Source organism: Epinephelus fuscoguttatus, linkage group LG6 (genome assembly GCF_011397635.1).
Source record: "Epinephelus fuscoguttatus linkage group LG6, E.fuscoguttatus.final_Chr_v1".
Lineage (NCBI taxonomy): Eukaryota > Metazoa > Chordata > Actinopteri > Perciformes > Serranidae > Epinephelus > Epinephelus fuscoguttatus.
Genome location: NC_064757.1, coordinates 41,051,507 through 41,069,249, shown reverse-complemented (window position 1 = coordinate 41,069,249; position 17,743 = coordinate 41,051,507). Strand labels below are relative to the sequence as shown.

The following is a 17,743-nucleotide window of genomic DNA, read 5'->3' as shown; positions in this document are numbered from 1 at the left end:
TAAACACCTCATCTGACCCCACAGAGAGGCTGTCTTTTTAAACTGCCTTTGCTCAGCCTCACAATTTGGGACGGGAAAATGAAGATCATATTACAAAGTATTTAAAATAATGTCTGACTTCTTAAATTACAGTATCTCTTAATAACCCCAGAACACTCACATTCAATTTACAAACAATAAAAACACTTTAGAGCAGGTGAACAGGAGGTAAGGTAGATGACTCAACTGGTCTGCAAACGCTTGATGAAGGAGTGTTGAGCATTTTCTATGGTTCTGGTGCTGCAACGTGGAGAGTAAACTTTCAGGTATCAAACACTTAAATTTACTGCTTTTAAAACCTTTCTCATGATAATTTATAACCATATTTAAGACAAATTATCTTATTATTATTCACGGATTCAAAGTGTGTGTGAGGTCCTGTGCAGAGGTAATTTTTATGTAGGAATATGGAGATTAGCACGAGGTAGGTTAATCTACATTTTGCCACCAGGTAACTGCATGTATTAAGTAAAAAGACAGTGTTAGGTTCAGGTGTTAGCTAGGGATAAAATTAAAAAGGCAATTAACCTCTCAAACGTAAAATTCAAGACAATTTAATAACTTTTAAGGCCTAATATTCATTAAATTGAATTTAAAATATAAGATATTTTAAGGCTTTTATGGACCTGCAGAGACCCTCCACTTTTTTTGTCTGTTTTTTTATTTAACTGCATTTCTCTGGACATGACGTCACTTTACTTCTCATTCCTTTAACACGACACATGGGAAAAAACCTCCTGACAAAACAGAAATAGCCATTTCTTGTAATAAAATCACCACAAGCATTTTTTTGCCTCTCTCTAACACAAGCTGTGGTGTCAGTGTTTGGCAGGTTCTTTGTTATTAGCTTAGAAAATTGTAAAGAAAATTTTTTTATTGAAGAATTATATTTGTAAGAATATCACGCAAACACTTATCCTCACTTAAAGGAGCACTTCACCCACAAAATAACCAACAACAACAACAACAAAAACATCGGCTATCAGCCAAACTTATTTAAAACATCGGTGTCAGCCCAGAATTTCACAATCAGTGCATTTCTAGTAATTTTATTAAGGGCAAATGCCAAAATTCACCGGCTTCGTCCTCACAAATATGAGTATTTACTGTATTTTCTTCATCTTCTCCGATAGTAAATTGAGTATCTTTAGGTCCTGGGGGGTATTCCAGAAAGCAGGTTATGTGAAAACTCAGAGTAAGTTAACCCTGAGATGAGGGAAACTCTGAGTTATCCGTTCCAGAAAGAGAGGTAACTGAAACTCTGGTGAACGTAACCTGCTCGCTGACAGGTTTTCTTCAATAAACCCTGAGTTTTTCTCTGTCTCCTCCCTCTTACACGCTGTTTCACTTCCTCATTCATTCAGTCCGTGTCAAAGCTTGTATCGAAGCGCATTAATTAGCGGAGATTTACCGTCTGTCACAGTCTAAATCCTGCTGGATATTAGTTTGTTACTCAGGACTGTCTTAAGTTACTGAATTTATGCACATCAGTCATTTCTTTGGACATCAGTTTTTGTCTTTACATTCAAATATTACACAGCAAGAATTCATCCTCAGCCCAGAATCAAACCTCTGTCCTTTTTATATTTATTATTTTTTATAACACTGTGCACAAGGATCAGACTGTCAGTCTGTCAGAGCAGCTCCCAAATGTTTATTGCACATAATGTGTAGGTCTAATTATTTAAATTTTAAAAATCAGTATGAAGCTTTAGACACGTAGTATCAATGACTAATGATCTCTATCACTGATGTCACTGGTCGCACTGATGGAACATAACTCCTATAGCCTAATATTGGGGATTATATGTTCATATTTTTGAGTGAGCAATGGTGCAGCATTTCACTGTCTTTAAATTTACTACATTTGTAGCTGAAATAAAGTCACTGAATGCTGTTGAGTCAAGATACAAATAGATGTGCAACATTTTAAAATCTACTGTATTTTAACCTCAACGTCTTTTCAAGTGCAAATCACCAAACATATTATTACTGGGTCAGACTGTGAGTTTACAGTCATGTCTTTATGTCTTTGATCTATAGCCTAGCCTATACGTTTTAAATCTTCCTATTTTTCAGTTGCTGCCTCCTGTGTTTTTCCTCATCAGATTAAATCTGAACAAATATATTATTATATATTATTAATATAATGTAATGTATCTACAGCCTGATACACAGTCAGATTCCACCACTTTATCTTCATTCAGGAAATGTAAGTCTGATAAATGATGAATAAACTTTTTTATTAACTTTATGGTTAACTTATTTACACTTTCCTCGCTCTGACTCAGGCTCTTCTTTTAAAGATAAACGTGCACCGCCTGCTACACATGCATTAATATCTCTACATCCACTGGATTAAAATGGAGGTGCTGTCTTATTTACCTGTTGCCATGGTGAATCGTGGAGTCGGAGCTCCATTGATGATGGCTTTTTATTGTCGGTTTAACTCAGAGTGAACATACTCAGAGTTGACTGAACTAACTCAGATCAGCTGTTCTGGAACCGGATACTCGGAGTTTCCCATCTCAGGGTAAATCAACTCAGAGTTCAGGGTTAGACTCAGAGTTTGTTTAACCTCCTACCTGGAATACCCCTCTGGACTACCATCAGAGAAAACAAAAACATTTTCACAATGCACTGACTTTCTGAAGGCCAAACAATGAGCAAAATAACAGTCAATCAATAATGAAACAATAATTAGTTGCAGCCCTATACATATTTTGGAGAAGATGTTTGCCCGACACATCCAGTGAAAACACTCCACTTTCATGCTTCAAGGTAATATGGAAATCAGCCACTGTGATGGCACACTTCCCCAAGAGGTGACCTTGTGTAAAGCAGACCTACAGCAGCACACGCATGATAAATTCTGGGCCATGTTGAACTCCTTGGCACAGTTTCAGAGACATTATGCAGAGTGTCTGTGAGCGAGCTCTTCCCTCTGTGAGGCGAGTTAATCAGTGGGCCGGACGGGATTGCTCAACGACCCCTGCGTACATCACACAGGGGCTGGTGGTGAGGCGCCTGAGTGGAGCTGTTAGGTGGGGTTGACTCTGTCTAACCTTTGAAACTGTCCCACAGAGGATTAGACGAAGAATAGGTAGATGTAAAGTTGTCTTTAGATGTTCCATAGCTGACAGAGATAAAGCACTGTCCAGCTTAAAAGGTGGAGATAGTAAACACGCAATCAAGACAATTACTTTGATTACACTCAAATATAATTTATCTCTGGAGTCTTGGCTGTCCATACACATCAAGGGTGCATCAATCTGTCCAAACAGCCATACAGAGAACAAAACTGTGATATAAAGACTCATTTTCTCACTACAACTTGACAGAATATACTCTCAGTGTGCACATTTAAGGCCAAAACTGATGAAAATTTACATTATCAGGTAATCTATTGATCATTTCTTCAATCATTGTTTACCCTATAAGTCAGGGGTCTCACACTGATCCGTAAAGGGGCCGCTGTGGCTGCAGGTTTTTGTTCCAACCGAGCTGATTTGGCTCATTCAATCAACTGAACTTTGTTCACACAGTTGATTTGTTGTTTCAGGTGTGCTCCGGCCCTTTTACTAGGGGTGGGCGATACCACAAAATCAATCTGATACCAAGAAACAAAGGGCCAGAATCACCAATATCAGTACCAATAGGATACCTTTTATTATTTAAAGTGGCGGTTTGTAAGGGAAAGCAGTGTGTCATGATTTATGTGGTGAATAATCAATCTGCTCAAGTAAACAGCTAATGATGACCAATCACTAGGGCGGCCTCCGGCTAAGAATTTTCCTAGTCGATCAGTAGTCATCATGTAGGGCCATTAGTCGACTAGTCACCTGCATGTTTCTGATATGAATGTAATGATTAAATGATATATTTTGGTGGTTTGAGTTGAAGGTGTGAGAAAGAATAGTATCAGTAACATTGTTAACACTGCAGTGTTTCCCATACATTCATTTATCTGTGGCGGTGTGCCACGAATAAATTATCTCCGCCACATATAGATTTTTCTGCTTTTGGCGCTACCTGTTCGACCTCACTCATAAACACATTATAATGGGACTCACTGTCTGTGAATGTAGCTTGTCGTTCCAATTCCGGTGCAATAGGTGGCGGTATGCATCGTAAAGACGCACTTAACGCACCTGGTCCACCAGAAGAAGAAGAACAAGAAGCAGATGTAGTAGCAGAACGGATCCAAAGACCTCTCAGTACAAATATGTGGGCAAACAAGTCCAAAAGTGGTCCGAACAACTCTAACTCATCATGTTATATTAGCTGTTTTATTAGCCTGTGTCTGTATTAACATAGCTGGAAGCTCAACATGTGCAGAGACATTAACTCACGCTGTTAGTAGTGTTAACTGCAGCGTGAGTCCCGTAGCAGCTCGCCCCCGTTAATCAATTACAGTGGCTGCACCGGCAACGGGAGCGGCGGGACAACCACCGGCTGTCGCACGACAACTCTCTATTTTACGCGGCTCTTCTATTTTTGTCGCGCTATGCTGCCCTACGCGACCCTCCAGCAGATAAAAACTACATGAAATAGTGTGCTAAACGAGCACAATGTGTTTTTAAATGAATAAACCATTATCAGAGGTGATATGTGATGATTTTTTTTCATGCATTTACCCATGTTTATCCGTGACATTGTGTAAATGTCCGTGGCAGACATTTGAAAGCGAGAAGATGACAATCACTACAGTAAACTTGTAGATAACTCAAATATATGTAATAACTTAGGTGGAAAATGCTTTAACATTTCATGGCTCAGCAAACGGTAAACAACCCCGCTGGCTTCTAATGAACCTTCATTAATATAGGCCTATATTTTATCTCCAAGTGCACGTCACACACTGAGCGAGCCGCCTGTTAATGACGCTGTGGGCTAATGGGCATGTAGCTACTTCCATGTTTCAGATGATACGTCATGTTTGTAGTCGACCAATGAAGATGAGTTTACATATCACCTTGGGTTCGTCCTTCACCTTCTCAAAATGATCCCACACTTTGGATTTCCTGCCCGACATGTTATTAACTAGCCTGTGGAATAACCGCAGGTACATGTTGTGTGGAAAACGCGAGGTCAGGCTCTGGGCGCTACTCTTGTGGCTTTTTTGCGCCAGCTTTCAAGAGCACGGCGGCAGGTTGCGTCTGAGCGTCAGCCTATTTACCTGAAATCCTGAGAGCAGAGCTGATCTTCTTCCAGGAGCTTGTTTTTAAGTGTGTAGGCCTATCGTCTGTGGGACAGATGTAAAGCTCTGGGTAGCCCTGCACTAACATGATCAACTTTTCTGTATTTATCAGACTGAATATTTACAGAAGAAGGGAAAGATATCTGTTGGCTGTGACTTGACTCGACTAACGTTTGGTCGACTATTCAGGGGCAGCTCCACCAATTACAGTTTGAAAATGTAACATCAACCAATGCTGAAGATCTGATTTGACTACAATATTAAGTTCACAACAATATACCGGGATATTCCTCATCTGAGCCTCTCTGAACAGACTCTGCCGATGAACTCTCTGCGTCTGTGTCAGGGGTCTCGATGCTGAGATATTTCACTCTTCCTCCTTTAGTTTCGGCTTCCTCTTTCATTAAGCCATCACCACTATCATGTATCTCATTAAACTAGCCAGGCTCAGTCATACTTTCTGCATTGAAAGTCCGCAGTTCAAAATGAACAGTATGGAAAAATCACAACAGTTGGGTGAGTTCACGTTTAATTTGTATAATGTAGAATGAAAACAAAATCTTATTGCTGTCATACACGCTATTTATTATTGCAGTTCCTCAGTCGGTCCGATGATCGTAAACAGTCTTGTGAGTGAAAATATTTAAGACCCATTGAATCTGAATTTAAGACAATTTAAGACTTTTTAAAGGCCTTATATTAGGAAAACTTATTTTTTAAAGGATCTGTAGACACCCAGGTTTAACCTAAATCTATTTACCAGAGATGGGACTAAGTCATGGTTTAGTCACAACAAAGTCTTTCGTCTTTGCACTCAAGTTCAAAGTTAAGGCTCAAATCAAGACTGATAAGTCCCAAGTCAAGTCCCAAGTCCTAAACCTTGAATTTCCAGTCTTAAACAAGTCATGTTGTCTCTTCACCAAAGAGCAATGTCAATTTAGCAACAGAATACTAATATATAATTTACAAAAACCATGAACTGTTTTCAAATTTTGTATTTACGTGTTAAAACAAGTTTATTGGGAGGTGTTGCATCTCTGTCTGTCATTTTCAACCTATACGTTTTCCATACCGCAATTTGTTTTTGAGGGAAAAAGGTTATCTTTTTTCCAATTTGTAAGTAACATAATGTTACTTCTTCATGGTTGTCAGATTAGTTTAAACAAAGTGGATCAGGGGAATTAAGTGTAGACTTGCTGGTAATTAATCGTGTTCAACAAAAGGTAAATGAATTGATTCCATAGGCTGCATGGCGGTGAAGTGGTTAGCATTGTCGCCTCACAGCAAGAGGGTTCCCGGTTTCAAATCCAGGATGGAGGGGTTTGCATGTTCTCCTATGTCAGCTGGGTGCTCCGGCTTCCTCCCACAGTCCAAAGACATGCAGGTTAATTGGTGACTCTAAATTCGTCTGTAGGTGTGAATTTGAGTGTGAATGGTTGTCTGTCTCTATGTGTCAGCCCTGTGATAGTCTGGTGACCTGTCCAGGGTGAACCCTGCCTCTCGCCCAGTGTCAGCTGGGATAGACTCCAGCACCTCGTGACCCCCAACGGGATAAGTGCCTATAGAAATGAATTAATGAGTTCTTAAATGACATACTTTGTAATTTTTGGACTTGGGGGAAGAATTTTGAAGTAGTAACACTCAAGTCCAAGTGAACTCAAAAGTCAGTTTTAAGATTTCAAAGTTGTGACTCAAATCTGACTCAAGTCCAAGTCATGTAAGAAGTCCACACCTCTCCTGTTACACTATGTTCCTTTAACCTTAGATCCTGATTAGTTGTTGACCCACTCCCTGTGTGAGAAGGTATGTCTGGCATGTGAGTCAATGCAGCACCCATGAAGTCAAGTATGTGGTGATCACATCAATGAGGACAGAGGCACAAACACTGCAGAATACGGTTATTAAAGGCTTTTAAATTCAATTTCAGGGCCCCTCACTTCCACCTGAGCACCCTTCATCTCCCACACAACAAACCAGGAGGCCTCACCAGCCCTGCACCTGCTCTAATGCTGCAATCCAACAACACAAACCAACTTTAAAGCTCAATAAATCAGCGGATTCGGTTTATAAGGCAACAAGCAGCAGCGTGACATTGATGAGTCTATGTCACGATGACAGGGTGAATATGTGGTGACAGTCCCAGGCATGATGAGGACGTGAACGTCACCCCACAGTCGTTATTTGTGGACACGGAGCAGTTTCCGTGACCGTGTTGATGTTGTTGCAGCAGGATTACCGGGAGCCTGCAGCTAACTAGCTTAATTAGCTCGCTGCTAACTTGACAGCCCTGCTAGCTTGACTGGTCGGCGAGCGGCTGACAACAAACCCGACTAACTTGTTTAGAGGGCGAGGTCTCCCGTGGCGTGTTTTGCTTCGCTTTACCTTGTCGCTGATATTCTCGGTGCTGTCAGGGTCTCCTCCGCCTCCGCCTCGCTTCCTCAGCTCCGTCATGTCTCGCTCGTGTCGCTGCCGGGACGTTAATGTGTCACATAAGCCGACTCCGGGGGAAGGAGGGAGGGAGGCACGAGCCCACACTAGTCCCGGGGTTTTCAGATAAAGTCCTGGATTAATAACCCGGGTTTGGGTGTAAAAGCTCGGTCCGTGGAGAGGGTCCGCTTTCCTGGAAGTCAGCCGGAGCTGCCAAAGAGCCGCAACAGAGCCCGACACGATCCCAGCGAGTCTGCTGCGTGTGTTTGTTTATCACCGCAGTCCCGTCCTGCTGCCTCCGACCGCCGACAAGCTTTATATAGTGACGACACGCAGCTTCCGGTGGGAACTTTCAAAGTAAAAGTGTGTCAAGAAATAAATTAGTTGTATTTTAGGGAATGTTCTTTACTTATCAGGGTAGTGGGTGGCTTGACTCTTGGAGCCTCCTTGACGTTACAAATGTTTTTCCTTGAGCCTCCCTGAGTGACTTGAGTAAAGTGTATAACCCTCCCTCCATTATAAATTAGTTATTAGATTTTAAAAACGTACCTTTTGATGTTTGAAAGTTAAAAGTCAAAGGTGAGGAGTGTAAAGCCCCGTTTCCACCAAACCTTCAGTCTGACATCGCCTCCATTGAAGGCGATTTACAAAAGGGAGGGAATTTGATTTTTCCCCTAACCAATCAGTAGAGATCAACGACTCACCCAGAATCTGACGTCATTAGTATCCATGCCTCGGGGGTGCCGAAAACAAGCGAGCATTGCCCGTTTAAAATGTCTCCGTCATCGTGCACGCCCAGCTGCATCGCTGTTAAATCCAGTTTAGCAGCTTCCTTAATTTGGTCCTCCATTGACGCGAGTAGTGGCGAAATACCTCGATAACATCGTTAATGTGGTCTGTAGGATCTGTAGCGGTCGCCATTGTTGCTATCCTCACCAGTTACCCACCGGCGTACAGCTTGACATCAGCGTGGCGCTGACTGGCTAATAGCTAGACCGCCGGTGTTCATTGGTCCGTCCATCGTTTGGACGAGATAAATCGCAAATTCACTGAAGTATGCCAGACCAGACATGCAAGCCTGCTCAGTTGAGTGGGCGGGGTCTATGGTCTGGAACCAGGCTACGATTCCACTGAAGAAGTTCCTGGTACTATTTGGGGGGCAGGAACTTTACAGGAACGTCCTCTCGCTCGGCCCTCTCAACCGCCGTGTCTGCACTGAGAGAGTGGAGTAGGAGGAAGGTTCCTGTAAAGTTACGGGTTCTGGATGTGACGTAATCGTTGGGACGTAAGGACGCCGTTAACCGATAGCGGTGTCTGTAATAACTCACTAAATGGCCCGTGAAGAAAATATTTTTTCCAGCGAATGTCTTAGTTACAACATGATTGAGCTAACTGGAGTATTTTCATGTCGTATCTGACAACGGGAGGCTTTTAACAGATGACGTCCTGATGTTAGCTTTGCTGCCGCTGTTAGCTGTCACTGTCAGCTGCAGCCTGATGCTTTCTAGACATCGTGATTTCCCAAAACTGAATAAATACCACACATAGCAACACAAAACTGCTTTGCTAGCTCAATCATGTTGTGACTAAGATATCCGCTGGAATAAATATTTTTTTCACAGGCCATTTAGTGAGTTATTTTTTACATGGCGGGGTAAGCTATATGAACGAGCTAACCCTCGTCTGCTGAGTTTTAAATACGCCGGCTATTTTGTTGCTTTCTGTTGACATCACATCCCTCCTTGAGTATATCCAATCAGCACCAAGTAATCCCCAAGCCCCAGCCAGGAGTCTCTCGGGGCCGTTCTGAGTACCTACTCCGAGGCAGGGACTTGTTTAGCCCCTGTAAAAGTTCCAGAACTCTGTCCTTCAGGGGTGGTTCCTGCGGTGGCGACACGCACCAACGGCCCCGGCCCCGTAAAATTACCCCGAAGTTCCTGCGGTGGAAACGGGCCTATGGTACCTAGACCCTAGGTCCGCTCAAGCCCCGTTTCCACCAAGCAGTACGATACAGTTTAGTTGGGTACCCTTTTTTTCCGTTTCCACCGTGAAAAGTTGTGGATGGTACCAATGAACCGTTCTGTACTGTCCCCATGTTTGGTCCCCCCTCTGTTGGGGTACCTAGCACACAGATCTGGTACTAAAAGGTGGAGCTGTGAACACTGCAGTCTGATTGGTCAGTAGAGGACGGTCACTCTGCTCAGGGCTGAGTTGTGTCTGGTTTTGAGGCTCATGTAACCACTGTTCATACTGTGGAGAGTTTTATTAGTAAACTGTAACTATAAAATGAAAGGATGTTTTGCTGCCTCTCACAGCAGCTGGAGTCTGAGAAAAAATAACTTCATTCACTGGGCCGACTGCCGGTGACTTTTAAGGTGGAACGTTAACTTGTAATGTTACTCAATGCATGAGTTGATGACGTGAATCCATCAGCACACCTTAAATTTCACTGTGACAACTTTGACCTTTACTTTGACACTTACAGTAATGAGTGGATCTTCTAACGTTTGTATAAATTAATTTCAGCCAGATTATGTGAACTGCATATAATTATAAATTATTATAAATTATATTATCATAAATCCCCCTCCCTGTATGGATATGAGCAGCTCATTCTAAGGTAAGGAGAACACAACAATTCTTGTTTTCATGTGATTGTACACTAAAGAAAACATACCTATTATATTATATTCAATTTCTGCCAATACATCTCTCTACAGTCTACACACTGGACCTTCAAGTTTGGTGAAGGTGCTCTGTATTAAGAGGCTTATTGCCATGTAAAGCATCAGGAAACACAAGTAGCAGTATCATGCACTTATGTAAAAATTGATAAAATTATTTTCCCCATCTGAAATGTAGTGGAGACAAAGTGTCAACAAATGTAGGTTTATTTTGAAGTACAAGCCCCACCACTTCCGGTCCAGTCTGTGTTTCTGTGTCTACCTTGACACAGGTCGGTGTGCTGCTGCTGCAGCTGCAGCCTGCGTCTCTGTCTCAGCTCTGCTTCACGCTGCAGCAGCAACCAGCAGCAGTAATAATAACCAGGGTCCTAACTGAGACCCTGTAAAGGTCTGATCCTGAAAATACATGATGCAGCTGATTCATCACACTGTCACTGTGATGCATTCAGGGACTGTACTGGAGACACATCACTGACTTAAGTGTTTCTTTTTTTCCTTTCAAACAAAATGAATATAACAGATCGTGAAATGACATAAATCATGATAGTTTATTTGACAAAGTGATTAAAAAAAAAAGGTCGTTTTTTTGGTCTCACAAATTAAAATCTTGTTATATTTGTACTAGTCTGTGTAATAATCACCCAAACTAGTGATGTGTCTTCCTATCCATCCTCTTTTCAGCCATTAAACAGGTTCCCTACACATTAAATGGACATTTCAAAACTTTTCAAGGACTATTTAAGGACCCATTATACATTTTTTTCTTGCCTGACACTTTTCTTACGCATCAGATTCAAACTCTATTCAAACATAATTTTAGTTAGCTGGCACACAGGGAGGGAGAGATGGATGCAGGGAAGAAATGAAACATAAATGATGGTAAATAAAATGTCACATATTACAACATTATGTCAAGAGCTTCTGAAAATAACTTTCCTTTTCTGTTACATTATGTGGAAGGTTATCAATAGACAATTACTGTCACAAAGCAACATTCCATGACTTTTCCAGGCCTGGAAAAAAGTGGTTGTGAACTTCTAAGACTTCTCCAAGTTTTCCATGACTGTGGCAGCTCTGGTTATATTTTTCAGATTCCTTTATTTCCCTCAAATTAACAGTTTGTGCCCACGTTTTATAAAATTTTACCTGACACATCAGGTTCCCTCAGCTTAGGGTGAGTTAGATCTAAGACTTTTTGGACTTTTTGATGCCTCTCAGAATTAAATTCAAGACCAGTTTAACAAAAATTAAACTGTATTAGATTAAAATAAAATAAAATAATAAAAATAAAATAACAACAAAACAAAATAAAGTAAAATAAAATAGAACTAAGACAATTAAAATAAAACAAAATAACAGAGTAGAACAGGGTAAAATAAAAATAAATAATTCAGGGTCTGAGACAGTTTTGCCAATTTGTTTTTTGTAACATAAAACATGACTTTTTGGGGGAAATACATGACACTTGTGTTTTCTTGGCTATTTTGTGGTTCTCACTCTGCCCTGACTCCCATTCTGCCGAGTTTGAAAAACGTTTTGCATTAAATACACTGAGCTTTGAACCTGTTTCAGTCATGCCCCAAAATCTTGGTCAAACAGCCATTTTTGTTTCCTGTACAGTGACAGTTTGCTGACAGACAGTGATCCTCTCCTTTGAGCTTCCTGACAGGAGACAAAAAGAGAGTCTCTTTGTTGCCGTCATCCTGATCTGTGTGACGTTAATGACAGAGGCCTTATTTATATATATATACTTATATTTTTTATAAAAAAAAAAAATTACCAAGTATTTTAAATTTTACAATGCTACATTAGAAAAAAATAAAATAAAATTCTACTTCCCATGTAGGAAAGTGTCATTTTTTAAAGACTTTTTAAGAAATGATTTGAGACATTTGACCTTTTATAACCTGTTGGCTTGATTTCTTTTAAAAACATAAAAGATCTTTGTAAAATCCCATGACCTAATATTTGTCTTTTTTTCCCTTTTCTTTTGTTCTTAAACATAGAAAATGTTTTTCAATAAAAGTATTTATTAAAAAAAAACATTGGAAGAAGGCAATGAGCAACGAAAGAAGAAATAACCCAAAAAATAGCAAGAAACTAGTAAAAAGAGAAAATTAGAAACAAAAAATTAGTTAAAAAAAAGTTAAACAAGGAAATGACTTTGAAAGAGTGCCTAAAAATTCTAATAATTCTGTAACATAATTTTAAAATGTAATAATATTAATTACAAATGTAGTTTTCCTTAGCTTTTTCTTATTTTTCTTTTTAAAAAAATAAAAATAAAGAAATTTTGTTTTTGAAATTTTCTCAGGGTTTAAAAAGGTTTAAATACTTGCAAAAGGCGTCTGAAAGCAGCACAAGAAAAGAGATGTAGTGTCCAAGTTTCAGACGGTTAAAACCAATTAAGGCTTTATTTTTAAGTTTAATGAATTAATTCCCTTTAAATATATTTTTAAGCATCTGCAGGAACACTTGGACAACTTGCTTCAAAAAATAAAAGTACTGAGTCTGTTTTGGTGGTAAACAGCAATTATTTATTGAAATGAAATTAAAAAGAATAAGTACCAGATCTATTGCATTATTGTAACATTTGCTTCTGTAGGAGGGGCGGGGTTACTCTACTGCTTTTCTCTTGTAGGATGTAGTGAACACAAATATACAAGGAACATTCAGCTATCACAGATTGCACACCAGATACTGTAGTAATGCAGTCTAATACAAGACCACCAAAATAATCCAGGATTTCTCTTTTTTTTCTTCGTCTTCTTCGTCGTCTCTCGTTAGTCCTTAATTTTTTATTTTTTTTCCATAAAGAGTACAAAAGTCCACCCAGAGTTGGGGACACGATCTCCGGCTCTGTACACAAACCTGTCGCTCGCTCAGGACAACTCATCAGACAATGCCTCCGAGAAACAAAGACAAAAAGAATAAACCCAACAAAATATAATGCCGAGAACATGTACAATGCACTGACACAGAAAGTCAGCTGTGTTAATAGACATGCAACAAGTAACAAAACTTGCTGAAATCGCAATAATCATTAAAAAAATCTAAAACCAGTTATAATTGCATAAATACTTTGTACAGTTCATTTATCCGCTGTGAAATGCACCTTCCTGTTAAAATGACAACGTAAAACTGCATTCAATAAAAACCTGTGATTCCTCTTGACTTTTCTTTTTGTACACGTGAAGGTGCGAAGGAACTCTTGATTGATAGGAGCCGACTCGGCCTTTTCAGCTAGGTGGCATGATTGCACGCTAAGTTACAGTACGTAAACGCAGAATGATATAAGGACAATAACGAGTGCATATTATTATCAGGACGTCAGGGAGCTGTGGGGGTGGAGATTTAATCTGACATGTGATTTCTTTTTCTTTTTTACAGGTTTGAGACTCTGTGAAGACGAGTGGGAAACAACAAAAAGATCTCTGGGAAATAAAGGAAGGAAGCAGCGCTTGAATGCACAGTTGTTGCCCACAGAACCACGAACTAAACATCGACACATGTACGGAGAGAGACGAGGACAGAGAAAACAACGTGCAGACTTTACATGAAAACAAAAACACTAATGTCCGACTGTTAACCCCAGCAGCAGCAGCAGCAGCAGCAGCCATCCAGTTTTACGGCGATAAATTCATGACAAACTTTTAAGTTACTTCCATTGAACGATGAACGTGGCAGCGTGTATGGGGGTCAATCTGTGCCAAACATGTTGTTTTAACGTGTACTGCTCGTGGATCTTGAGTTTACACATCTCCTTGCTATTGTTCAAACTTCTTGTTGACGATAATTTAAAAGATGAAATAAAGATAAAAAAGTTAAATATCCTCCTGAGACCCGAACTTTTGTTTGGTATGCATTTTTAATTTCTCTTAGCTATTTGGGATCAGAAGGACCTGATGAGTATAAAAACTAACCATCATCAACAATAATAAAGTCCAAATGTCCTCAATGAGATGATAATTAAGTCCTAATGTTGCTTAAGTTGGTCAAATTTGTTGCCATATCAAACTACAAACATTATTAATCATAAATAAACGTCAACCATATAAAGTGATCAGGTTTTGGACCTTGTCCACTAGACGAGGACAACACGTCTAAGTTAAGCAGAATGACATATAAGGTGCAGTAAACCCAAAATGTGATGTCCTCATGAGGACACAGGGTCTCAGGAGGATATGGTTGCTTTTACATTTTGTCCTCAACTACTGATGTTGCTTAAAGTTGTAGTAATTAAAAAAGAAAACACTGATCTGCGTTTGCTTTGTCATCGTTGTGTCATTATCCCTGCAGTTGCTCGTCTGTTTCTCTGACTTCAACGTGATGACGAGACGTCTCATCGTGTCTTTTTCTTTAATACCGTCCTTGTCCTTTTTTTGACTTTGTGTTGGGTTTTTTTGTCTCGTCTCATTTTGTCTGCTCCAAAATGAATTTATGGGAAGACTCTAGAATGGACAGTGACACAACAGCAGAGGTAATAACCAGACAAACTCAAAGGAAACAAAAGCCCTCACAAACAAATGTGCAAAATCAGATTTTTTGGCACAAATTAAACCCCATAGATTTATCCACAGGTGATTTCTACGTATCTCTGACATATTTTTGACCCCTAAAGACAGAATAAAACTAAATTTTTGTGTTACCAAATCCATCAGTTGACAAAAATGAGCTTAAGCCAATAAAATATAAGTAAATGATTTAATCTTAAACTTGCTGAAATCGTGGATATATTTAAATGTTTTCTGAGCATACTTGATTAAGAAACTATGCACATTAGAAAGCATGAGGAGGGCACATAATTGATAAAATACAAAAAATACATTTTTACCTAAAAAAAAAAAAAAAAAAAAAGTCTGTCCAACTGTGTGAATGTATTTGACTTTGTAGACAAAACACCATGAAATTCTTTTTATAATTTTAGAGTGGATTTTGTCCTGTGTAAGGTAATGTCATGATTTCATGGTTAAAATGATTATTTACATCTTCATCTGTCTCAGCTGCTGCTCCTGCAGTTTAACATCCTCTACGAGGACTTGATAAAGTGTGGAGTGCCACATGTGCTGTAATAATGCCACAGGGTCAGAGTGAACGTCTGCAGACGACAAACCTGAACACAAACCGACAAGAACAGAAAATAAAAACAGGAATAAACATAAGAGTCCCTTTATCGTGTGCATTCAGAAAGCTGCAGTGACGCTGTACAGTAACTACATAAGGCTCCATGAAAGAGACGCAACTTCTTTAGCTAATTCGTATTTTTCACAGACGATGAACGCGTGGCGCTTCCTCTCTCACAGAACAAATCTTGAAATTAACGGAGTGATATGGTTTAAAAATAAAATCTGAAATGATAACGTGTCCAGTCTTCAAACAGCAGCAACAACAACAAAATCCTACAAATGGGAATTCATAAAAAGGACAAAATAGTTTTTAAAAAATCGTCATAATTCATCAAAACAATTTGGCCAATAAAAGAAAAAAGGGATGTGATAATAAATCTCTGTGTGACGGCGATGGTTTGACACTGTGGGCAACACACTCACAAAATATATCTGTAAACAACAACAAAAACTGATCAGGAACTTAAAAAGATTTTGCATAACTAGACCCACTGGTGAAGTCAACCCACAGACATTAATTATTGACATTCATATCCCTTCCTCTGGACTCGCCGTGACTCGTGACGCAGACTACACACATTTTGTTTTTTAAAGCCAGGAGTGGTTAGTCACAACGCTATGTTACAGGCAATTTCTTTTTTCTCATTGACCTTATTTTTTGTTCTGAGTTGGTTCCTCGTGAGAGTTAAAAAGGCCATGGTACGTATTTACAATATTCACAAGTCTGTTGTGTCTTCAGGTGACAGAGGGAGGAGTTTTCCTGGTTCTTGATCTCAAAGCAAAAATGGCGGGTGATTGATTCAAGCGTGCCGCGTCGCCGTCGACGGTGTTTTTGCTTCTTCTTTTTTTTCCCCTCCTCCAGGTGAGTGCAGGTGGTCAAAGTGGTGATTGAGTTTCCTTTCGATCTGCTATCCTCGTTTTCTCCCAGCCGACACTCCCTCCCTGCGGTTACAGTCTGTCAGTGTGTTACAGTACATGTGGTTACTGGACGTACGAGAGGATAAAGGGGGGGTTTGGAGGGAGAGCGTTTTATACGGGAGGTGTCGAGGGAACAAGGCAGTCGGAGGAATGAAACGCTCCTCAGGAAGGAGTCCTCGGGGCAAGGTGGAGGTGGCGGGTGGAGCTCAGTTTCTGCAGCCGTCCTCGGCGCTTCGCTCATGCTGAAGGTTGTAGTAACAGTTCTGACAAACTCGCACCGGTGACGAGATCTTCAGCCGTTTGATCTCTGACTGGAAGCGACTGCACCTGCAGAGCAAAGACACGGAGGAGAGTTAAAGACGACCTGTTCTACTCATTCTCAGGTTCATACATGTGTTCAAGGGTTTCTACTAGAACAGAGTATTTCTTGAAAAACCCGGACATGTTCCAGCAGGAATATGATCTGAGGTCTGTGGGAAATCACCAACGTTGTTTCCCAGACGTTAGCATGTGCAGAGGTTAGCACTGTCACCTCACAGCAAGAGGGTTCCTGGTTCGAACCCCAGGGTGGGGGAGCCCCTCTGTGTGGAGCTGCATGTTCTCCCCGTGTCAGCGTGGGTTTCCTCCAGGTGCTCCAGCTTCCTCCCACAGTCCAAAGACATGCAGGTTAACTGGTGACTCTAAATTGTCTGTAGGTGTGAATGTGAGTGTGAATGGTTGTCTGTCTCTATGTGTCAGCCCTGTGATAGTCTGGCGACCTGTCCAGGGTGAACCCTGCCTCTCGCCCGATGTCAGCTGGGATGTCAGCTACTGTGCGTCCCTCTGCTGATATTTACAGCATCACAAATGTTATGTCATTGCTGGGTTTTTGATTTGCCTGTAACTCCAGTTCTGGCACTCTGGAAAATCACATTTACTTCGATTAATTTAACAGCATGTCGATGTCACTGCTCCACAAGTTCTTCTTTGTTCAGCCTTTTTTCGTGGCATCTCTCAGCAGGGCACAGCAGCTGCCCTCATGTAGTGTTCAGGGGGAGTTACCTGTGCCAGTGGCGCTCAAATGATGCCAGGTGTGGTGTGGGATTTTGTGATATCGACACATTATCATTGCAGTATCAACTGGGCCTACACAAACAGTAATAAATGAATCTTTAATCGACTCTATCAGTATGTTGCGTGCACCCATTTCCTAATAAAGAGGCAAACTTGAGCTAGGAAAAAAAGTAATTTCATTTTAAAAACCTTCACAGGGAACCTATTTGTAGCCGTTCATGCGAGGGAATTAAAAGGGTGTGACACATCACGTTATCTTACATTTTTTCCCTGTTTATAAATGGATGTGTTTTTGG

The 17,743-nt window shown here is 40.4% G+C and overlaps 2 protein-coding genes across 4 annotated transcripts in view; both read right to left on the bottom strand.

Moving 5' to 3' along the window:
- Window positions 1–7,966, bottom strand: part of cds1 (CDP-diacylglycerol synthase (phosphatidate cytidylyltransferase) 1) — a 453,066-nt gene extending 445,100 nt beyond the window's left edge. For all 3 annotated transcript variants that reach the window (XR_007449507.1, XR_007449506.1, XM_049578591.1), the window contains exon 1: window positions 7,622–7,966. Coding sequence is in view for 1 of the 3 variants with exons in the window: in XM_049578591.1 (XP_049434548.1) it covers window positions 7,622–7,690 (69 nt within the window). In the remaining 2 variants the exon portion in view is untranslated. The remainder of the gene's footprint in view (window positions 1–7,621) is intronic.
- Window positions 7,967–12,871: 4,905 nt separating this feature from the next.
- Window positions 12,872–17,743, bottom strand: part of wdfy3 (WD repeat and FYVE domain containing 3) — a 147,989-nt gene continuing 143,117 nt past the window's right edge. The window contains exon 67 of the mRNA XM_049578656.1: window positions 12,872–16,721. Coding sequence (XP_049434613.1) covers window positions 16,601–16,721 — 121 coding nt within the window. The 3' untranslated portion in view covers window positions 12,872–16,600. The remainder of the gene's footprint in view (window positions 16,722–17,743) is intronic.